The sequence below is a fragment of the Vicugna pacos genome, chromosome 11 (assembly GCF_048564905.1).
Source record: "Vicugna pacos chromosome 11, VicPac4, whole genome shotgun sequence".
Classification (NCBI taxonomy): Eukaryota; Metazoa; Chordata; class Mammalia; order Artiodactyla; family Camelidae; genus Vicugna; species Vicugna pacos.
The window spans coordinates 49,129,958-49,152,290 of record NC_132997.1 but is presented as its reverse complement, the minus strand read 5'-3'; the positions used below and the strand labels follow the sequence as shown (position 1 = coordinate 49,152,290).

General features: G+C 48.4%; 2 protein-coding genes and 1 long non-coding RNA gene across 5 annotated transcripts in view; 1 reads left to right on the top strand and 2 right to left on the bottom strand.

The window, feature by feature from the left end:
• Positions 1 to 15,038, top strand: part of LOC140699312 (uncharacterized) — a 20,714-nt gene extending 5,676 nt beyond the window's left edge. Inside the window, exon 4 of the long non-coding RNA XR_012077372.1 lies at positions 14,801 to 15,038. This is a non-coding gene — a long non-coding RNA (uncharacterized lncRNA). The remainder of the gene's footprint in view (positions 1 to 14,800) is intronic.
• MYOZ1 (myozenin 1) lies at positions 839 to 11,640 on the bottom strand. The gene is made up of 6 exons (XM_072971327.1): positions 11,505 to 11,640; positions 6,116 to 6,206; positions 5,055 to 5,233; positions 2,955 to 3,213; positions 2,423 to 2,588; positions 839 to 1,355 (listed from the first exon to the last, which is right to left on the bottom strand). The coding sequence occupies exons 2-6, from the start codon at positions 6,186 to 6,188 to the stop codon at positions 1,124 to 1,126; spliced, it is 909 nt and encodes a 302-aa protein (XP_072827428.1). The 5' UTR covers positions 6,189 to 6,206; positions 11,505 to 11,640; the 3' UTR covers positions 839 to 1,123.
• Positions 9,351 to 22,333, bottom strand: SYNPO2L (synaptopodin 2 like). 3 transcript variants are annotated; one of them, XM_072971321.1, is made up of 4 exons: positions 22,246 to 22,333; positions 17,254 to 17,405; positions 16,289 to 16,803; positions 9,351 to 13,053 (listed from the first exon to the last, which is right to left on the bottom strand). In XM_072971321.1, the coding sequence occupies exons 2-4, from the start codon at positions 17,301 to 17,303 to the stop codon at positions 10,880 to 10,882; spliced, it is 2,739 nt and encodes a 912-aa protein (XP_072827422.1). In that variant the 5' UTR covers positions 17,304 to 17,405; positions 22,246 to 22,333; the 3' UTR covers positions 9,351 to 10,879. The 3 variants fall into 3 exon arrangements, with proteins under 3 accessions (XP_072827422.1, XP_006218935.1, XP_072827423.1); XM_006218873.4 differs by lacking the exon at positions 22,246 to 22,333 and adding an exon at positions 18,672 to 18,776; XM_072971322.1 differs by lacking the exons at positions 16,289 to 16,803; positions 17,254 to 17,405; positions 22,246 to 22,333 and adding an exon at positions 15,017 to 15,290.

The window sequence follows — 22,333 nt, the reverse complement described above, 5'->3', positions numbered from 1 at the left end:
TGACCAAGGGAAATGCCATGTGACCCAAGGTCCATGAAAATTGCATCAGTTTATGCCTTTGTAATCATTAACAGCTCATGGAGCTGGCTGAAGTTATTTTCTCAGATCCTATTAAGTCATCTCTTAACTCTTCCTGGTCTGTATGAAATTCCTACTTTGTGGAAGACAGAATTAAGTCAGAGACTCTAAAGAAACCGTATGAGTATTGTTACTCATTCCTTTTGGGCTCTCAAGATTTCTTCCCAATCAAAATGCTTTCTGGACTCAACGGCAGGGCCCCCGTGACCCTTAGATCTTTTCTTGCTGTGTTCACAGAGCCAAGCATACTATAACTCAACTGGTTTCTCCCACTTCTTTCTGGATTCTGCATGGCTTCCTATTCTATTTCATCTTTTGGGGAATCTGTAACCTTTGACACATGTATTCCTAAATCCACTCAGTGTAATCTGGCAAATTTATGGTTTCTAGTTCTGTGATAATTGGGTAATCCTGATTATCCCAATTTCTAATCAGCTACATAAAGAGAGTTAATGCCAGGGTCACCAACACTTATTTCCTAACATAGCACACAGTAGCACCTGAGCTTCGCCCACATATGGGCCCACACATGTGTTTGTGCATGGTTATTCATCTTATGTACTATTGAATAAGTATGTCTTTGTATGCACCTATGAATGTGGTTTGGTGGGTGTGGACGTGGTGTGGGTGCGTAAGTAATCAGAGCTCACGTCTAGTCTTGAAGTCTGAATAATGGATGTATGGTATTTGACTTCAATTAGTCTCTGTGTATTGTTAGCCTCAGTTTGCGCCTGCCCTCAAATATCAGAGGAAGAATGAGTTCATTTCCTTGAAGTTTATTAACTGTTACCGGTGGCAGAGCAAATTCCATAAAAGAGCAGGTTCCATACAGAGCAAGTGGAAAGGGAGCTCTGAGTTGGTGAGAAAGGACGCTTGAAGTGGGAACTTGGAGTGAAGGATGGAAAGGCAGATCTCTCCCTCCTTTTCCTCTCCATTCCCACAAAGATACTGAATTTTCACTGGGGGCATCCTGCTCAGCATTCATTCCCTCTCCAAATTGGAACCAGAGAGGGGAAACTTGATGCAAAGTAGAGGAGGAAACACCTCACAACTCCTCTGTTTCTCCATCCAAGGGGATGCCAATATCCACGTTGTAGTCTACAGGCTCCCCAGAGCTCAGCCAGGGAATAGGGGTTCGATTGAAAGAAGGCCTGTTGGAGAGATTCTGGTTGTAGAGGACCAGGGGTTCACTCAGCAGGGGCCCCAGGTCAAACTTGGGCATCTGGAAGGTCATGCGTTTGGAGGCCTTCTCATATCCACCATAAGGCATTGCCGTCCTGAAAAGGGGAAACATTATTTAATCGAAAACCAAAACAAAAGGCATAGAGCTTTATCAGTGAGATGTTACCCTGTTCTGAGGATGGGGAAGTCTATGAATTCTAGTTTAAGATTTGCACTCCTTATCCTCCTTCTCCCTTACCACTCCATGCCCCCTTCTGGTTTGCTCATTCCCCCAACATTAATAATGAGAAAAGTAATCTACTACTAGAGTACTAGATAGAGAGTCTCATGGATAGTTGTGACCCCAACCAGTCACATTTCAGAGAAAGTGACCTCAAACACTATTGACCCAAGGGTCTGAAGCCACCTTAAATTATAGTTTAGAGATCCCCTCAAAACCCCTACCCCACCTCCAGTGGCTAGTGCATGCCCTGGATGAAAGGAATTAACATTTCCTGGAAAATCCAGGCTCCTTAAGACCTAATGCAAAAGCAATTCTCTAGCTCTTCCCTGTCTTGCTTTCACACAGATCTGCTATCTGTGGTGTAGAGAAGCCAAGGTTCCAAAAGGATAGATACTTAAGCTTTATTAAAGTAGGATATAAAGAAACAGAATCTTCAATAATATTATAATAACTTTGTGTGGAACGTAATTGTAAAAATATTGGATCATTATATTGTACACCTCCAACTAACATAATGTAAGGTAACTGTACTTCAATTTAAAAAAAAAAAGAAAAATAGAATTATACTATGAGGGCAGTAATGGAATTGTAACCCTGAATGAAAGGAGCCCCAGGAGGCCTTAAATGTGTAATATATTATTCCCATTTTACAGTCAAGGCAACCAAGGCTCAGAAGCAGGGTGACTTTCTCATGCCCACACAGTTAATAACTATGAATTTAAATTCAAATCCTGTCTCCTAGGAAGTTATTCCTTCATCGTAACTGTGCTGTTTCTCTGGGACAGAGTGAAAAGAGCAAAAGCCTTCAATTAGGGCCCCCATATTCCTCTCATGCTTCCTCAGCCTCCTTCTGAAACATTTGAACCAAAGTCTCCATCCCAACTAAGGACATGTTGCAGTATACCAGAATGCATCTGGTTCCTTCCCCATCCCCCTTACCTGTTGAAGGACTTATACTGAGGGAGTTCAGCTTTGGCCCCAAAGGCCAGAAGGTCAATGCCAAGTTCCACTTTTTGCTGTGGGTCAACCCCCATGGCTCTCTCCCATGGTGAAATATAGGTCTTGAACACAGTGATATGTTTTCCTTCTCCACCTGCCTGGTCTCCTGGCAGCCATGGAAGAGAAATAATACTAAGTCAAATAACAGCAGTTAGTAGCCAATGGAAGTTAGTCTCATAGCACTGCACTAGGGAAGTTGCTGGGGCCAGAGACCAAAGGTAAAAATATCCTGGTAATTGTTTAAGATTTGTGAAATAATGACAGCCTGGGGTCAAATCTGTGACTAAAACCAAAAAGCCAGAAAGGTGACTGAGAGACAAGCTTCTAGGTGGAATAGACACGTCTCTGTATTTTTCTGGACCCAGAGAGTCCATTGAGATACCTTATCTGGCCTCCCCCGCTCCTACCCCCAGTCAAGGCCTCATTCCTGCTGTCAGGAGCAGACACATTACTCTTGAGTGAAGATACTTGCCTGTTCCTGTCTCACCAACCCCTGCTGTGCCAGCAGCTCCTCCTCTGCCAGTCTGGCCCCCAGGACCACCTGTCCCCCCAGATCCAGATCCAGATCCAGATCCAGGGCCCTGATGATGGTGCTGCTGGTCAGAGCCATACTGTCCGGCAGAGCCACTTGCCCCTGCCTGGCCTCTGCTGCTGGCCTTGCTGTAGGAGTAACCCTGACCAGCCGAACCCAGCTGTCCCCCCACTGTGGGAAGGAACTTCTGGAAGTGATCCTGAAAAGAAAGGACAAAGTGAGGGGAAGGTTAGCAAATATATGGAAAATATACAAAGACATAGGTGAGTGTAGCAGGTGATCAGAGACAATGGCCAACCTGAAGACACTGAATCTTCTGAGACTTTCCCCCTCCAACAGATGGTTAGTGGATAGCCTGACTCAGAGAAATTAATCTCTCCTTAAGGGGTACAACCCCTTTGGCTCAGTTCCTCCAATTATATCTAGGATGGGGCAAACTCATGCTCTATACTCCCCTTTCCCCTCCTTACCAAGACAAAGAGGACCAAGACTTCTGCTCAACTAAAATTTGAGAGATTGGACTTGGCATGGAGAACACATGCTTAATTTGAGGAATGAGACAGATCTCTGCCCCTAGTCCTCCTCCTCTTGTCTAACACCTAAGTCTCTTTTCTTCCTCTTCCTCTCCCTTTCTCCTCTTGGTGCCTGTTGGACCAGAACTTCCTGACAGTGAAACTGTAGTGGGTAGGGGGAAGGGTGGCCCAAAGGGCAACACTGGATCCATCTCCAAAGCCTAAAAATAACCCTGCCAACTCCTTCAGGAGGCTCTTCTAGCCACCCCACCACGCACACCCCTATGCTCCACCCAGCGTAACCAGACACAGGCAGGGAGGAGGGCTTTTGGCCTCCTAAAGTTAGATATGACCGGCTCAGCATTTTTATTCTGTTCCTATATACTGGCCAATGACAGATACTCCTGTCCCTGGCCCCATGTAGGCATCTATTTCCACTCTCCCCTGGCTGCCCAGGGAAGGTGGAGGGGGAAGAAAGGAAATGGAGAAGATCCCCTCCTTCTCAGCTATAACATCTTGTGCCTGGCCCCTTTCCACTCTACTTCTCTTTGGAGAATAATCCTGACTAGGGGACGTAGGACTTAAAGGATGACTTCAGTCCCACATCTATGGTCCTTAGGCAGATCCTTTAGATAAAAGAATGGCTCAAGAAGAGATGGCCATAAAAGTTCAATCACCTCTTTCTAGGGTTGCCAGATTTTACAAATAAAAATCACAGAATACCAGTTAAATTTGAATCTCAGATACACAACAATACTTTTTTTTAGTGTAAATATGGAACTATTGCAGGGATATATTTATATATAAGAGAGTATTCATCATGTATCTGAAATTCAAATTTAACTGGGTGTCCTGTATTTCTTAATTTAATTTTTTGTTCTAGATATTTCATGGGACACACATACACTAAAAAATTATCGTGTATCTGAAATCCAAATTTAATTAAATGTCTTTAATTTAAAAAAATTTTTACATCCCAAATATTCCATGGGACATAATTTGCTAAAAAATTGTGTATATCTCAACTTTATTTTAAATTGAAATATAGCTGATTTACAATATTATATTAGTTTCAGATGTATACCATAGTGATTCAATATTTTTATAGATTATACTCCATTTATAGTTATTATAAAATATTGGCTATATTTCCTGTGCTGTACAGTATATCCTTGCAGCTTATTTATTTTGTGTGTATCTCAGTTTTAAAATACAGGACTGGGCATCCTGTGTTTTATCTGTCAATCCTATCTTTAACACTTAACCATACTGGGAAGGAATTTTTCTCCCTGAAGGTGTGGTACTCTCCACCCAGCTTCTCTAGCCCTAGGATACAGACTTAGTTTCAGAGGTGGGCTATAATTCACCCTGGAGCTATTGGGAGCTCGATATATCAAGGGAGGGGGCAAGTTAATGAGCTTATAAATTTGCAGAGAGGGGGGTTGATAATATTTTGGAGATTTGGGGCCTACCAAGAAGCTGTCAGAAGAGGCACTAGGCTTTGAGAGTAGCCAAGTTTTGAACTCACCATTGAGCTGTCAGAGAAGACATCAGGATGGTTTTCATAGATAAATTTCTCCACTCTCAACTGCCGCAGTTTGAACATCTTGGAGCCCCGGTTAGTGAGCAGGGACAGCTCCTCCAACATCACATCCCTTGGGACACTGATCTTCTTGCCCAGGTTCAAACCTGAGCTCTCCTGTCCACCTTTCAGGGAGGTGGGGAGGCAGAGGCAAGGGAAAGAGGAAAGTAGGGTTTTCTAGGCTCAAAATGCAAACTCCATCCACAACTAAGTATGCGGCCCAGCAGAGAGCACTAGGGAAGCAGATGCTATAATATCTGATTAATCCAGTTTATGAGGGATTTTGATTTCCTGGGTTTGAAATTGGAGAGAATGCATTGGAACTGGGGTGCAGGGTGGAGACAGCGGGCATACTAGAGAGGAGCAGAGAGAGTGAATGAGGTAAAAGGGGTGTGGGGTACAGGGCAAAAGTGTAAAGAAACATCATAGAAGGAGGTCATTGGGGAACTATAGCATAGGGGAAAGCCCAAAGGTCACCTCTAAATATAGACTCCTGTCTTAACTCCTCTCCCTTCTCTTCCCCTCAGTGAACCCTGGCTACAAACCTCTAGGTATTGGGAGAGCTCTTCACAGCCCAGTACTCCTACCACCCTCAGGAAAAATGCCTGAGCTATTTTCCATTTTAAGGGCTTATACAAGGCTCCTTAGCTCTGGGGAAAGAAGGAAATTAACCACTTATCGAGACCTTACTCTGTGCCAGTCTCTATCATATATATTTTCTTCTCAAATATACCTCACTGACCTGTGGGTCCTGTTGTCCTGGACCTGTGTTGGGTAACATGGCATGGCTATTGTCTCAGATTACAAGGTGAAAAGGGTGGAAGGGTGAGTAGTCAGTGTTGAATTTTTTCTCCCTCCCCCCACATCCCCTCCCCCATTCCCCTTGTCTCTTCATATCTCTTCACCCCAAGACATATATAACCTTATGATATTTCTGGGACTCTTGGGCCAGAGACACTTTTAATTAATAAGAAGTCCCACACTAGGTAGGTGCAAACACGCCATACCTCTGGTGAGTTCCATGATCAGCTTGCTGGATTTCCTCTTCTTGTTGGGGGCTGGGGTTCCTGAGAGAGGCATTGTGGAGGTGGATGGAGCCTGGATAGGGTGGGAAGGGGGAGTTGGAGGATGGACAGGGACTGGGAAGTGTTGAGTGTCTATAGTAAGGCAGTGCTTAAGACTTCAGGAAGCAAAATTTCAGTAGATTTTCAAAGAAAAATGTATTTCCCTAAAATAAGAAGCTTTAGGGCTTCTCTCCTTGGGAAACAGGGCAAAGTATAGATGTAACCCCTGCCCCTACCTTCTATTAACCTCTTTTTAGCTGTTTTACATAGAGCTGGTACAGGGCTTAGTAACACAAGTATGTTTTGGGGGCTAGGGGTAAAACAAATTACATACAGGCAGGGCAATGCAACTGGGTTTCATTGGTTTGGCAGGATTTGAAGTTTTTATTTACATAGAGATCTCAGACTGGAGGTGTCATTCCAAGCTCTGGTCTCTCAGTCTTCCCCAATCCCCAGGGCGGGGGTGGGGGTGGAGCAGAAAAAATGTTCTGCCAGGGTTGAGGAGATCCAGCCAAAAACATTCTTCTTAGGAAGGAGAGGTTATTGCCCCTCCATTGGGCCAGCTGGATCATGGCCTGGGATGTCACAGCAGTGCTCCCCGATCCCTTTTAGTCACTTTCCCACCCCAGACCCCAGAACTGAAGTGGAGAGGGAGGTTAGGGGACATTTGAACCTTGATGCATGTCAATTCAGCAATATCATAGCAGTGGGGAACTGAGGGAGGACACGAACATAATAATAAGATCTGGCAGTGGAGGGGGACACGCTGGGAAAACATACAGACTTCAGTCCGTGATTAACAGAAGCTGGCACCCAGCAAAACGCTGTCTTCTGCTTAGTCCTGTCTCACAATGCATCTGCAGTACTACCAGCTTAGTGGGGTCTGCTGGGGCCAGAGTCCAGGAACTGCTACATGGACTCTCCCTGTACCTCGCTCAGCCCCAACCAGGTTCTTTTTTTTCATCCAGCCTCTCAGATCCCCTTCTCATTCCTCCAGTACCTCCCCCAACATCTCCATTCCCCTCATCCTCTTGGACCCTTCTCCTTCCAATACTCTGTGGCTCCCCTGAACTGGACAACTGGGAGCTGAGCATAGATGGGGGAGGGGGAGACAACTCCCCCAGGATCAAGGGTCACTACTCCAGACACAGACACGGCAGTCAACAGAGTGGGCTCCAGCCCCTCTGGCCATAAAGCTGAAGACTTACCGGCTGCTCAGGTAGTTGTCAGCTCTCCCTGGGGTCCAGCAGCTTTGGAGGACTGAGCTGCTGTGACCAGAGAACCTGAGCTGGGCAGGCGTGGGGGCAGCACTGGCAGTGGGGGAGGGAGGGTAGTTATTAATAGAGATGATGAACGCAAGCAGCTCAAATGGCACAGGGGGTACTGAGACCCTGGAACCAAGATCCCGCCCTCCTTGTCTAGAGGCTCAGGAAGGGGAGGAAAGACCTTTGGGATTCTCTCACTAAGCTGTCTGAGCCAGGGTTCAGTCTGCCCAGGGACTCCCCCTCCTTGGCACCTATAGGCTGAGATCCAAAGAAGCATTTAGGGAGAAACTGAAAGCTGAGAGGGAGGGAGGAAGCAGGCAGCAAGTGGTAGATAGGAATTTGCAGTAGGAGACTGAGAACCTAGAGAACGTGTCCTGAGAGCCGTTCTGAGACAATCCTGGCCAGAGCTGGAAGGACATGTGGATGCATTTTGGGTGTGGGAGGGCTTAAAGTGCTATGTTTGGGTAAGGCAAGTCTGTTCACAATGGAACTGCCCTTTGAAAGTTCCTGGGTGGGTTGGTCTTTCCTCTGGGAGGGCCAGATCTTGGCAGGCTAAGAGACCAAATTAACTGAATCCAGTTCTTTTTAGGTGGCTGGGGATGATGTGGGGGAAGAGAATTGACCAATTGCTGCCTTTCACCCCCACTGTCGGTTGGGGTGCTTAGTTCTGCCTGCTCTGCTGGGTAGATGTCCATGTCTCCTTGAGAAGTAAATGCAGGCTTCTGACCTTACTCTCTGAGTTTCCTACTTGGGATTTTCTTCAAAGGGAGCATGCACCCCACCCCATAGGATCTGGACTGGTCCCATTCACTCTGGTCCAGAGAAGTCTCTGGGCAGGGGCACAAGCTTGAGAGCCCCCAGGAGGGAAGCCTGACATCTGCTCAGCCCCTTCCTTAGTAGCTGCATGAACATCCTGGATCCTCCTCCATCTTCTGCTCAGGTTCTAGAACTAGCTGTTGCACCTCTGCTGTAAAGGAAGTGGCTTTTGGAGCTCCCAGAATACCTTTCTGTCCCACTGTGAGCTCTCTACTCTTCTCCACTCCACCCCTTTCCCTTCCTGAACTTTACAAGTTCAGGTTAGGGGCTGAAAAGTCACCCTGCTCCCCTCTGCCCAGACCAGTTTAGCCTCCAGATCCCTCATCTTTTGTCCTCTTTCTCCACTCTCCCTAACTCAGAAAAACAATTCAATGAAAAAACATAAGTAGCAAAGATGATTTCATCATTACTACCATCTTTCCCTCAAAAACAACAAAAACAAACAAAAATTTTGGTCTCCTATGATTGAGTACCGGGTAGATAAGAGACAGATTATTTAGCCTAGGCTGTCTGACCCTTTCTTTGGAGCTCTGAGAGGCTGTGTATTTGGGAGAATCAGGGACATGGGCCTGGTTATTGGCACAAATATGCCCCCTGCTGGTAAAATTGGGGCAATGGCACTTTCCTTCACTGAAGTCTAATTCTAGCCTGTCTTCCCAGTGCTTTCTCTTTTTCATTAGTCTCAGTTCACACTGATCCACCCTCTCTCTCCTTCTCTCTCTCACAACACCTTCACCTTCAGTCATTGCTTTCCCTTCATCTTCTCCAGGGACTTGGGGAAGTGTTGATGGCAAAAGGCTCAAAGGGCCTTTCTGACTTCTCGGTTCTGTAAGCTGAAGCCTTGTCTGAGAAGTATGGCGCAGAAGATGGAGAAGGGGAGAATCCAAATTGAGAATGTGGAGAGAGGAAACCAGGGGAGGGGCTACACTGCAGCAGGAGAAGAGCAAAATACCAGGGGGTGAAGGGCAAAAGGGTGAAACGTAAAAGGCAGGAATGGAGAGAGAGATCAGGAATCAGGATATCAGGGGAGTGAAGGAGAGATGAAGGGGAGACCAGGATTTAGGTATAAAGCTTGAAGAGATGACAACAGAAGGTAGGGAGCATAAGTTTATTCTTGTGCACAAACCAAAGTACTATGACTCACACCCGGTATGCAAAGGAAATGATCAATTTCCAGATCAAGCAACAAACGTGACTGGTGGTGGCCATGGTGAGAGGGGAGTCCGGACGCCTCTAGGGGAGTCCAGACACCTCTAGGGCCAGTGATCAGGACCTGAAGCTGGAAAGGAACACGAGCTAGGGTTTGAGGGATGGGGTAGAACTTAAAAAGAGGTTTTTGGCTCTGGCTGCTTCCTTGCCCTTTCCCAGGTAGTTATGACAAGCTGCAGAAGACAGAGGGACAGACTCAAGGGAGGCAGCACAGATACCACCCGTTCTCTCAACACTCGGCACACACTCACACATCCCTCCACCATCATCCCCCTTCACTCTAACAAATACATTCTCCTCCCTCAAAATTTCCCCCAACTCTCCTTGTGTACACAGTTGGTTTCTTATTCCCCAATTTTACTCTGCCAACACTGCACTCTTCCTCACCATGTTCCTCTCTGTGGCCCAATCAATGTCATTCACTTCTGGTCTGCTCCTGGTTTCTACCTCACTTTCCACATCATGGCTCTTGTCACCTTCCGTTCTAGCTTAGAGTCATGGAACAATAAAGCCAATGATTTGTTTATTCTCAGAGGAAATTTTTTTTTCACTTCCTGGATGCTTTGTTGCTCAGCATGGGCCTCTTGAGTTGCTAACTTTCTGAAATCCTGAGGAACAGCATTCTTAGTTCTGTTCCTGGTCTAGCTGGTGTAACTCAACCCATACAAACTGCCCTGGCCCTTCAAGTCTCCTCATCCTCCATGAGTTTCACAAAATGCTCTACATCTGCTACAGATGATGGTCTTTAACTCTAGTGAATCTTTCTCCCCACCAGGCAATCCATGTGGGGACAGCTGACCCTTCTTCCATCAGTACAAGGGCAAAACCCAGATTGGGTCTCTGTCTCTTCTCTTGTTCTTGCCCAGAAGAGCACATCTGTGCACATGCACACACTTGTACACACACACACACACACACACATGCACCTAGGTATAGCCAACCAAGCTTGAGAAAAAGAGCGAGGAGCAGCGAGCAACTTAATGCAAACGGGTCAGTTCAAGCCCTTTGCTGCCTGTCTGATGGTGAGCTTCTTGTCTGAGGTCTCAGTGATAACATCTGTGTGTTTCTCACTGAATGTTAAAATGAGACCCACAGAGAAAAAAACACAAATTTAGAGAAATAAAGACCAGTGGAGGAGTGTAGGTGGAGAGACCTAGAGATAAAGACAGAGATTCAGGCAAGGAACTATAGAGAAAAAGAGAAGCACAGACACCAAAGCAGAGATTGTAGGTTGGAAAAGAGCAGGGAGACTGGGAGCTAGGAGGAAGCTGGGGGATGGGACACCAACTCCAAAACTATCTCTGGCAGGAGGCAATTTAGCTTCCAGATGCCTGAGAGTGGGGGTGGGATAGGTAGGAGAAGGAACTTTAGGAACTGGATGTTCCACCACCCCTTGGTCCTGGGAGCTGTGCCCTGCTCAGTGGTGACCTGCCCCAGGCCTCCACACATGAGCCTGCAATCCTGTTCTGGTAGCTGAGAACCGGGGCCTGGCTACCTGGAAGCCACAGGAGCTGGGAGAGGTACCAAGACCCCTGGGAGACTCCAGAGGAGGGGCTGGGCTAAGGACAGGGGCTGATGCCAGCTCTGCCCTCCAGATGGGCTCATCCAATGTAGTGGCTGCTCGGGGGGCAAGCACAGTGGGGGCCAGGGGTTCTGCAGTGGGCTGGGGTGCTGGAGTGGAAAATCGGCGGATCTCCTGGACTCGGGCAGTTTTGGGAGGCCCTGAGGAGGTGGGTCCGGGAGTCTGGGGAACCTCATCAAAACAGAACATGGCAGTTTTAAGTTGGTAGGGCTGGTGCCTCATGAAATCCAGAGCCTTGATGCCCTGCTTGGGGGTTGCCCTAGGCCCTTGGGATTGGGCTTTATTAGGGAGAGTTCGGGCAGCTTGGGGGAAAAAGGGTGAGAGCAGTGGGTTGTAAGCAATAGGAGGTGGGGCACGGATGTTGGGTGAATATTTCCAGGAAGAGGGCAATGAGGGGGTAGGAGAAGGGCTTCTGGGCCCAAGGCCAAGGCCAGGACCAGGTGTAGCTTCCACCACATACCTGTCTGCTCGGCTCTGCCGCTTGGCAAACAGCTCCCCACCCCTGCCCTGAAGCCTTGGTGGTTCAGGGATTCCAGCCGAAGGGGCAGCCCCATTCACTAGCCCATCGAGGAACCCTCGAGATGGGGGCTTAGGAGCCACTGGGGGTGGAGTCTTAGGAGTCACAGGGGGTGGAGTCTTGGGTGCCATTGGAGGCGGGGTTTTAGGTGTCACGTGAGGCAACGTCTTGTAACTCCTGCCGCCTGGTGGCTGCATGAAGTTGCAGGCTTCAGCCCCGAGGCTCAGAGCATCCTCCTCTGGACCAGATTCAGCGCCCGCAGCCCGGGGTTTTTCATCCAGGTTCTGCACCAACGATAGCAGCTCTGGGTTGGGCGAGTTCTTCGTCTCCTCATTTCCAGGCCGAAACATCTGCTTCCGGGTCCCCCGACGCCGGGCCTCCTGGAGGATGCCGGTGCGAGCAGCTGGCACAGAGATGCGCTGCTCCCGAGCGCTGGTGGGCTCAGGGGCCGCGGGGCCAGGGGCGGGCGCCTCAGGGCGCGCAGCGGGTCGCAGAGGCGCGGACAGGAAGATAGAAGCGGTGGAGGTCTTGGCAGCTCCGCTAGAGAGGGCGGGGGTCTCTGGGGCTCCGCCTGGCGTCACGGGACGATTGGGGGCTGGGATGTATAGGGAGCTGGTGGCCGTCACGGAGCCCGAGGAGCGTGAAGTGCTGCGGGAACCCGAGGCTGGCACGTGGCTGGGAACCCCTGACGTGAAGCTGGGCAGAGGAGTGGTCCCCTGCGGAGAGAACTGGAAAGGCGGTGGGGCGGGGCTCAGGCCTCCCAGGCTTTCATTTGCCCTCTTGGGAGCTAGGGGTCGGAAAATAACCGAGGTGGTACCTGGCCGCTGCTGGCCTTGTAAGCCCGGGGTAAAGGGCCTGGCTGACCGGTTAAAGATGCTTGGGGCTGGGGTAGAGGCTCCACCGCCAGGAAAGAAAGGTCTGGGGCCGGCTACAGGGGCCGGCGAAGGGCTGGGGGGGAGCATAGCCGCCTCCGGGGGAGCACTTTGTGCCCGAGGTGGTGACTGCAGGCCCTGCCCGTTGAGCATGGCTGCTGGACCATCCCGGGCCAGCTCCACGGTGCTGGAGGCTGCGCGCTGGCGCTGCTGTTCAAAGAGTTGGGCTCCTCGCCCGGAGGCCTCAGTCAGCTGCCCTCCCGGCCCCGGGCCCTGGCCCTCTGCCGCTTTTGAGCCTGGCCTTGCCAGCTCCATGTCCAGGTAGGGGCTGTCCCAGTCGGGCTGGTTGGTGAGGCTGCGAGCGTCTGAGAAGGCCTCCTCGTCCAGCTCAGACTCACTAGTCGGAGGGACACCGTCCTCTTCCTCTTCAGCCCCTGTCCCAGCCGCAGCCCCAAAGCTCACTAGGGTGTACTTCTTGGCTCTCTGCCGACGTTTCTTAAACATCAGCACCCCCTTGGAGTGGGGGTTGGGGGCTGCGGTTAGCAGGGATGCAATTGTCCGACATTTCGTCTTGGCCTCCTTCACGCTCCTCTCTTGGAGGCTCTCTGCCCGTTGCAGTTCTGCAGAGAGGAGGGAGAATGGTTAGGGAGCATCTTCTGGCCCTATTCCCCAAGGCTTTCACCCACCCCCTCCCCCAGACAGCTCCCTCAGGCCTCCCACCTCTGATTTTTTTCACTGGCCTGACCCACAAGGTCCCCTGCCTGTGGCAAAGTCCTCTAACTTGGGGGCAAAGTGGAGGTGAAAGGTGAAACCAAGGACAGTTGAAGGGAAGGCAGAGTCTATTAGCTGCCCTGACACGACTCTGACCACAGCTTTCCTCCTGTCCTCTCTTCCCTCCACTCTACTCCTTTCCTTCTGGAGATGTGCTCTTACCCACACCACACACATGCCTCCCCTGCTTCCCTCCATTCCTGGCTGGCAATGTGGTGGTGTGGTGGAGGGGGGTTCACTTCCCATGGCAGGCACGGACATGAAGCAGGTCCCCAGGTAAGAAGGGACTCCTTTCTCCCACCACAGAGACTATGGGTGCTTCTCAGAAAGTTTGGGACTTATCTTGTCTTCCAACCCCTTACCCTATGATAAGGACACAAAGGATCCTTAGCAATGAGCATCTTCATTCATAATTCTGCCACCATCATGTAATATACATCATATACATTCATAGACACAACTCCCACTACACATCATTTCAACAAGAATATGGTTCTAGTGAAAGCCAACTGTGGACATATTTTCTCATATGTATTTTTCTCTCTCATTCCCATATACTTTATATATACCTCAGTTCACATACATGTGTGTAAATACACATAAGCCCACACAAAAACACACATGCACACTCTAGAAGACTTCTCTTCCCAGAATTCCCCTAGCAGAGTCCTCATTACTAACAGTTTGGACAAAATTTTAGAGGTGATATTGGCTTTCTAAATTCCAAGGCACTCCTATGTGCCTCACACCCCTGCTACTCACAGCCAGGGACAGCCTCAGATCCGAGATGCAGGAAAAGCCAGAGTGTCTCCAAGGTAACCTTCCAAATCTTTAGGATATCCCAAGGTCACCAGCTAGATGTAGTCTCCTTTCCCACAAGCTGGGGGTGGGAGTGGAGTGGGCTGCTTTGACAATAAGAGCTGCCCCCTATTTTCCAAACCTTCCAGGTGGAAAGCTCAGGCAGTCACTACCAGGCCGGCACGCAAGAACTGTGTGCTCAGGGGAGCCAGGACAGGGCTTCCTATGCCATGTGGGGCCAGGGAGGTGGGGCCAGGAAATGGGAGAGGCTGCCCTGCTGCTAGGACCCTAACTTGGACACGCATACTCTCTGATCCATGATCCCCAGTTCCTCCTGAAAAATTCTTGAAATTCCATCTACTTTCCACTCGAGATACCAAGCTCCTTTCTAATTAGGGCTCTCATTCCACCCATTCCAGTGTTGATACCACACAGTAGTGCTGTGGATGAGAGACACTGGAGTCATAGTTCAGTTCAGATTTTTGGTTCTTGGGAGAGTTACTTCATCTCACTGAAGTTCAGTTTCCTCATCTGTAAAGGAGGATGATAATGGCTACCTCATAGGGTTGCTATGAGGATTGAGTGAGATAATGTAGGTAATTTTAGCATTTAACGGCAGCCCTAAGGCCCACTGTGAGTAATCGTTACTATCAAAGCTTTCTTGACACTAGCTGCACGTGTATACACTTTGCTGTTCACATCTCCCACGGACTCCCACATACTTTCATGTATTCATAGATTACTGACACTTCCCTCTCTCACACACACACACTCTCTCTCTCCACGAATTTTCCACAGCTCATGTGGTTACAGACCCCTCTGACATGTGGCCATGGCATCAGCCCATTCTGAGAAAAGGGCAGTGAAACTCCTGAGAAAAGAAGGAAGAGAAAGGCAAAAAGGAGGAGACGATGATGGAGTAAGACTTTTCCCAAAGACCTCCCTTCCTACACTGTTGATGTATTGCCCTCCATTCGAGATCCCAGAACCCTCTCGGCCATGGGAGGGTAGTACCTGCATAGAACGGGTCCTGGAGCTCAGGAACTGGGCTTGGGGCTTTGTCGCAGCTGGCTTGGCTGAGGGGCTCTTGGCTGATGGGCTCAAAAGTCTCCATGCCGAGAAAGGCAGTGTTAGCTGGAGCAGGACCAGCTTGAGCCACCCTCATGCCTTTTAAAGCCCCTTTGTCTTGTCCCCAGAGCTGGCAGCTGAATGAGCTCACTGTGCTATTTTTGGAGCCTGGCCCCCTCCCTTCTCTCAGCTGCCCCACAAGCCCCGGTGTGATGGACATGGGCACCTGCCTCCCCTCCCCCCAACCACCACCCCACTGGACAATGATGTCTGCTTGGCTAAAAATATCCCTGAGCCACTAACTACAGTCTCAATTATTATGATGCGGAAGGGAGAGGGTGCTAAATTGAGAATTGGGATTAAGCATGGGATCCCGGGCATGCATCTGGAATTTCTTTGAGGGACATTGGACACTCTCAGGGATATCAGACTGTAAACTGTCATGTCTTTAGCCCCTATTCTAGGCTTAGAGACACAAAATTCTATGGATTAGGAATCAGAATGGTGGTGAGGAGGAATGAGACATGAGAACTAGAGGGGTAATCTTGAGATTTCCAAGGTGACAAGACAGGTCTCTAGGGGAGGGACATGGGAGGCCTAGGACAGGGAGAAAGTTTGCTCTTAGACCTTGTCCTGTAGCTCACATCAAAAATAGAAAAGTGCCTGAGATAAGTGGAACTGCCCAGGCCTACATTCTCGCCCAAGATAAGGAGCCCAGGTTCCCTCCCTCTACCACTTCCTAGGGCTCTCGTGACTATCCCATAGCCTCCCAGTACCCAGCAATTCTAATGGAACTTACAATGCCAAAGGCAGCTCTGATGCTATGCCTACAATTGACACTGAAGGGTCCCTGTATCCCTGTCCTGCCCCATGTATGCACTCTGCCCTCACCCCATCTGACAGCTAGCAAAATAGTAACAACAACAAACAAGCCCTTCATTGGTTCATGTGCCTTTCTGTTTTCCCTACTTATCCTGCTCCTGGGTTGGGTTGAACCACCTGTACCTTTTTGCCATGCAAGTTCAAACAGTAAAAATAATGGGGACCCGGAAAATAATTATTTTCCCATCCTATTCATTGCTCTTCTCCACCTGTCCCCAAGACTACAATCTAAGGGAAGCAACAGGTAGGCAGAATGTATGGTTATGGAGGCTCAGATCAGGTTATAAGGCTCAGATTGAATGATCCTGACTAAGGAAAAGGAGTTCAGGAACTCACTGGCTTGTTTGGCCTTCTGGGCATAAGTGGTAGTAAGATCTTCTGCCACCGGGTGGGGAACAGGCCCCACCATAGGGATGAGATTGGGGCCAGGCCGGAGGGGACCACGTGGCAACAGCAGGGCCTCAGCTGGGGATGGCTGAATGGTCGTCCCATCCTCCCAAGATGGGGAGCTCACGCGGCTGTCACCCTGGCTGGGAGGGCCAAGGACAGCAGGTGCTGGCTCCGCAGGGCTGTCAGACAGGTAGACCTCATCAGGTGGGGCTCCTGGAGGGGTGGGCCTTGTGGGGCCTCGGCGACGGGGTCGGCGGGGCTTTTCCTGGGTGGCTGGGCCATCAGCATCACTGTCTGTCTCTCCATAGTAAGCCTCACTGTCAGGGGGTGAGAGCAGGCTTCCGGGCTGAAGAGGCTGGGGAACTGGAGCACCAGGGGGCTCAGGACTCAGAGGAGATAAGGGTGACAGTCCCTGACGTTCACCAGGGGATGGAGATCTCACAGGCCCCTCGTCCTCTACCCTGGATGGGAAAGATGACAGAACTTGAGAAACGAGCTGGATGACAGACAGCTACAGAGATCTGGAGGGGATGGGAGAAGGATGTAAGGAGAAAGGGGAGACTAGCATATGGGTGGAATGGATGGGCTGGGAAGAGTGGAGATCTGAAGACAGACTGGGAGGCAAATATGCCTAGCAGGCTTTGAGTGGAAATGGACTTAGAGAGAGAGATGTGATGCTAAGGAAACAGGCAAGGGGTCAAAGTAGGCCCCCACACCCAAATACCCACGTGACACCTCCATCCCTTAACTGCAGATATATTCAAGGAGGCATGCCCAAACATCTGTACTCCAAGCAGCAATGGGTACTTGTTAGTAGCTGAAATCAGGCCAGTGAGGCATAGAGCTGAGACAGGCAATGGAATCCCTGGACTAGGGGTAGGCAGGTAGGCTAGGGTGGGAGAGGTCTATACCGGTGCACGGTGAGGACAAGCTGATTCCCTGAGGCATCGATGAGGCTCATGGCACTGGCATGAGACAGGCTGGTACAGGAGACCCCATTGATGGCCAAAAGCTGGTCCTTCTCTCGGAGTCCTGCTCTGCCAGCCTGGCTCCGTCTTCGGATCTGAGAAGGTGTTGGAGGAGAGACCATAGGTGAGGGAGGACTCCATGGGGGAACAGAATGAAAGGGGTTAGGACAGGAAGGACCCATGTATGGAAGGGATTTTTACTTTACAGGATAAGAAAGGGTGGAGAGAGGGCAAGGGGCTGCAGATAAGGGAACCAATCTAGAGGGAAGAAGGTGTAGATGGGAGGGAATAATACATCACATGAAGGGAGGTAGGGTAAGCACTGAATGAAAGAGGCTTGAGGAAAACAGCAGGGGGTACATACTAGAACCGGTGGTCTTATCCCCTCAAGATCTTCCTCCAAGGGCATTATCTATACTAGCCAATAGTTCTCTGCTAGGCCTTGGAATCCTAGGCACCATTATCTATAGCGTCAAGATTTAGAACAGTATTCCAGATTGGAGGGAGTCCAGCAGATTCTGGGAGATTGGGACTGTGTGTGTATATGTGTGACATGTGTCCACACACATGTACATATGTTAAAGTACTAATAGTAGTAGTGGCTATCATTTATTGAGTACTTACTGAATGTTAGTCACAGTGCTAAGCACTCTACATGTATTATTGAATTTAATCCTTAGAACTTAGTTTATCTATGAAGTAGGTACTATTTTTTACCTACATTTTACAGTTGGGAAAACTACGCCTGTGCTGTGAAACCAAAAGGGTAACAACTTCATCTGACAGGTCAGATCTTGCCATAACCCTCTTAGCACCTAAAAATGTCTTGTCTAGTGAGAAAAGGGATCTGGCACAGGGAAAGAGGAGGACTGAAAGCATGGGCAGGGCAGGGCAGGGCTGGGCTGGGCTGGGCTGGGCTGGGCTGGGCTGGGCAGGGCAAGACAGCCACAGCTCATCACATATCAGTTTAGTTAGAGAGAAATTAGAACCTTCCCTACATTCCTGGAGTTTGGAGCAGAGGCACAGACAGACCCAAGAGAGCAAAGACTCTGTGGCCAGCTGTGGGACTCTGCTCCAGTGGTGCCACAGGAAACTGAGGCGGTCTTACTTTTTCTCTGCTCACAGAAACCAGGAATTCCCTTTTCTAATAGCTCCCCCACCCCCTGCCTTCCCACACCAAGAAGCCTGTGCTTAGACTCTACTCCCCCCATCAGACTTGAGCATGCTTCCCTGACCACCTGCCACCCAACTCCACTTCATCACAGCCTCCCACTTCTCCCCCAGAAGCCACCATGTAACACTTCCCGAGTTCCCTTGGGTTCCCCTTTCCCTGAAAGCTCAATACAGGGTCTCTCCCTTACCTTGGACACCTGTAAGGGCTTCCTCTGCTCGGCCCCCCCCTGAAGTCGAAAGCCCCAGGGGGCTCCCCCTGACAGTGTGACCAGCACCTCCTCCTCAGCACCCATCGCTCAGCTTGGCCTATGGCCCTCGGAGTTTGGATAGTGTCCCAGGGAGAGAAGTCGAGGCGCTGGTACCCCGTCCGGCCTGTCTGGCTGTCCTGCTCCTGCTGCCCCAGACCTTCCCCCCCACACCACACACCACAGGCAGGCAGTTTGGCCCTGGGATCAGTACAGTCCAGCACACGTGTCCTGTCAATCGGAGCTGTGCTCAAAATAGTTACCGGCTGTACGCCCTTCCCTCCCCCAGCTGTATTACTCCCAGAGCTAATTATAGTGAAAACTTCTGCCCTCCCCTGTCCCGCATTCTCCCGCATGGGCCTTTTACTCAGGACTCAAGAGTGTTAGCTCTGTGGGCTCTATAACTGATGTACATCCTCTCAGGGACTGTGCCTTTCCTGATAGGATCATGGACTAATCCCAATTGCTTTTCTTCAAAGCTCATTTCAAAGTGACAGCATCAGGGGCTTCAATTCCAGAGTAAGGCGGGGCTGTGTTTGTCCCAGGAGTTTGCAACCTTCCCAGAAAAGACTGCCCCCTTGCTGTATTAACCTGTTAATCAAAATGGGGATCTGCTCACTGCAGTGCTGGGTGCAAAGTAGAGGAATTCTGATCAGCCCCACTCCAGTGGGACTGTTACCTGTTTCATAGAGACTTTCCTGCCCATCTCCTGACTCCCTACCTATAGTATTAATCCTTCCTTCCTCTGGGCAAAATTTGTATCTTGTTCATATTTCTATTGTGGTATTTTCAGCCGATATTGCAGTTTGTTTATAGGCCTGTCTCCCTCCTAGATTGTGAGAAACTTGAAGGCAAGGACTGTGTGCAACAGCCAATCAACAGCCCACAGAGCAATGACTGATTTAACAGATGCTCAATAAATGTTTTCTGAAATAAAGTACCTCTTCCAATACATAGTTGGTCATGGAAAAGGCGGTACAGATAGGTGTGCATAAACATGCTAACCCATGTTAATAATAGAAGTCTTCATTTTTAGGTTTCCAGTACATGAATGTGCCCTATGTTAAGAGATCTCTTTCTTTTATAAAACATAATATTATGGTGCTGTAATTATTAAAGGCTTCAGACTCTCTAGGAATAGCTGTTCTGCTAGCATGCTAAATGCTGTTTGCCTTGATGTACGACGTAGTCATAGAAAGCACTTGGGATTTAAAATCAGAACTGTTTTTTTCCCATAGGGGGAAGTAATCAGGTTTGTTTATTTATTCATTCATTTATTTTTTTAATTGGAGGTACTGGGGATTGAACCCAGGGCCTCATGCATGCTAGGCACACAGTCTACCACTGAGCTATACCCTCCACCTTGGACTTGTATTCTTACTCTGTCATTTATTAGCTGTGTCACCATGGGCAGTTTACTTGACCTCATCAGTACACACAGTATCTAAATATCCATTCCTTCCCTATTCAAACATTTTTACTGAGTACTAGCTACAGGTAAGCCATTGTGTTACATCAGTGGCTTTCAATTAACTCTGAGTCCACATTGGAATTACCTGGAAAACTTTTGCAGCTACCGGTTCCCTAAAATAAAACTGTGTATAGGATTAGAAGATGTGTAATGAAATTATACACACACACACACACACACACACACACACACACACACACACACACACACACACACACACACACACACACACACACACACACACACACACACACACACACACACACACACACACACACACACACACACACACACACACACACACACACACACTCTCAGGCCCCTCAGCCTTAGGGATTCTGATTTTACTGGCCCAGTAGCTGATATTGCCATTTTAAAAAGCACTGCAGACAATTCTAATGTGCAGCCCAGATTGAGAATCAGAGTAGGGATATAGAAACCAATAAAATGCAACATATCAGTCTCTCAAGGAACTGTGAATCGGAACTCTACCACTTACTAGGAGTGCAACCTTAAGGAAGACAGAGGATACCCAGTTTCCTGTGCTGATATGAGTTAAATGGGATAAATTATGTGAAAGTGCTTAGCAGAGGGCCTAGCCTAAGGCAGTTGCTCAACAAATATTAGCTGAATTTGGCAAATTACTAATCTAGACTAATGAGTCTCAATCTTCAGCATGCAATGGAATTATCTGGAGGGCCTATTAAACCATAGCTTGCTGGGTCCCACCTCCAGAACTTCTGACTTAATATGTCTAAGGTGGGTCTGAAATTTGTAGTTCTAACAGGTTCCCAGGTGATCATAATACTGCTGATCCCAGGATCACAGTTTGAGAAACACTGACCTCCACTACAAACACCTGAGGACAGGGACAATTTGTCTATTTACTAAAACATGCTCAATGCCTAATATAGTTTTTAGCACAGACTAGAAGTGCATTTTTTTCAATGAATGAACCACTTGTGCCTCAGAATAACTAATATTGACTGTGAACAATATGAGAGCAAGAACTTCCCCCCGTGAGTCATAAAATTCTCCATTTAATAATTTTTTTCCTTTGAAATGAAGGATTAACCAATCTGATGCTTCCTATCCACCAGTGCTTTTGCCCATTTCTCTTTAAAAAAAATTTCATTTTGAAGCAACTTGTACATAATACATATGAACTACTTGAAAATAACAGTGAATATCCATGCAAATCCATGTGAATAGTGTGAATATTAAAAAATAGAAGTTAATATTGAAGCTCGAGTACATTCCTCCCAATTATACTCCCGACCCTGCCCTGTAACCAACAGCCTGAATTTTGTTACTTTGTTTTTCTTTATAGCTTTACCATTTGTGTAAATAATTGCAAAACAATTGGTTATTTAAACTGGCCAAAAACTTTTCTTTTGTTCACTACTGTATTCCCAGAACCAGGAATATGGCTTGCTACACAGTAGTGCTTAAAAAATAATTATTAAATTAAAAAAAAATTGAAAAGATTAAGTGGGGCTTATGTATATTTTTTAAAATTCTACAAATAGTCGCTACAATTATTGTTATTCGTTAAATAGGGTAATAATTACTCCAGGGACTGTGGCTCTTCCAACAGACTGGGGACATTCAGAGAGCAGAGATCATCAGTCTCTGGCAGAGCTCTGCATCTGAACAAAGGCTTTGTATAAAAATGGTTAACTAATAACAGCTGACCTTTACTGAGCAGTTACTATGGTGCCAGGCAATCTGTGTGACCTAATTCCATCCTCTCAACAAGCCACTAGAAAGGCATTCGTATTCTCTTCATTTTACAGATGACAGAAACCGAGGTATAGATTAAGTTGCCCAAGCTAGGGAGCTGCAGAGCCAGAACTTGAACACACGAAGCGCGAAAACAGAATTAGTCCCCTTTAACATCATGCGTTCCTCAAATCTCATGACCAGTAAAGGTCACGGGTGAGAACCACCTCGAAGACGGAAATCAATGGGGCCAAGGGTCAGCAGGAAGTCGCTAAAGGACTCCATATCAGATCTCTAATATGTCACGGAGTGAAGGGGCGTTACCAAAGATAGTGTGACCTAGGCGTCTCAGTCGCATCTCAGCTGATGGGACCACAACGTTACTGGGACATCTGGGGGAAAAAAAAGCGGA

Excerpts from the sequence above, each read along its gene's own strand:
- MYOZ1 (XM_072971327.1), bottom strand. The coding sequence starts at position 6,188 with ATGCCTCTCTCAGGAACCCCAGCCCCCAACAAGAAGAGGAAATCCAGC. Across the intron at positions 2,589-2,954 it reads GGTTGGTGAGACAGGAACAG|GAGACCAGGCAGGTGGAGAA; the intron begins GCAAGTATCTTC and ends CATGGCTGCCAG. Across the intron at positions 1,356-2,422 it reads CAGTATAAGTCCTTCAACAG|GACGGCAATGCCTTATGGTG; the intron begins GTAAGGGGGATG and ends TCCCCTTTTCAG.
- SYNPO2L (XM_006218873.4), bottom strand. The coding sequence starts at position 18,776 with ATGGGTGCTGAGGAGGAGGTGCTGGTCACACTGTCAGGGGGAGCCCCC. Across the intron at positions 16,804-17,253 it reads CTTGTCCTCACCGTGCACCG|GGTAGAGGACGAGGGGCCTG; the intron begins GTATAGACCTCT and ends TTTCCCATCCAG. Across the intron at positions 13,054-16,288 it reads CCAGAAGGCCAAACAAGCCA|AACTGCAACGGGCAGAGAGC; the intron begins GTGAGTTCCTGA and ends TCCTCTCTGCAG.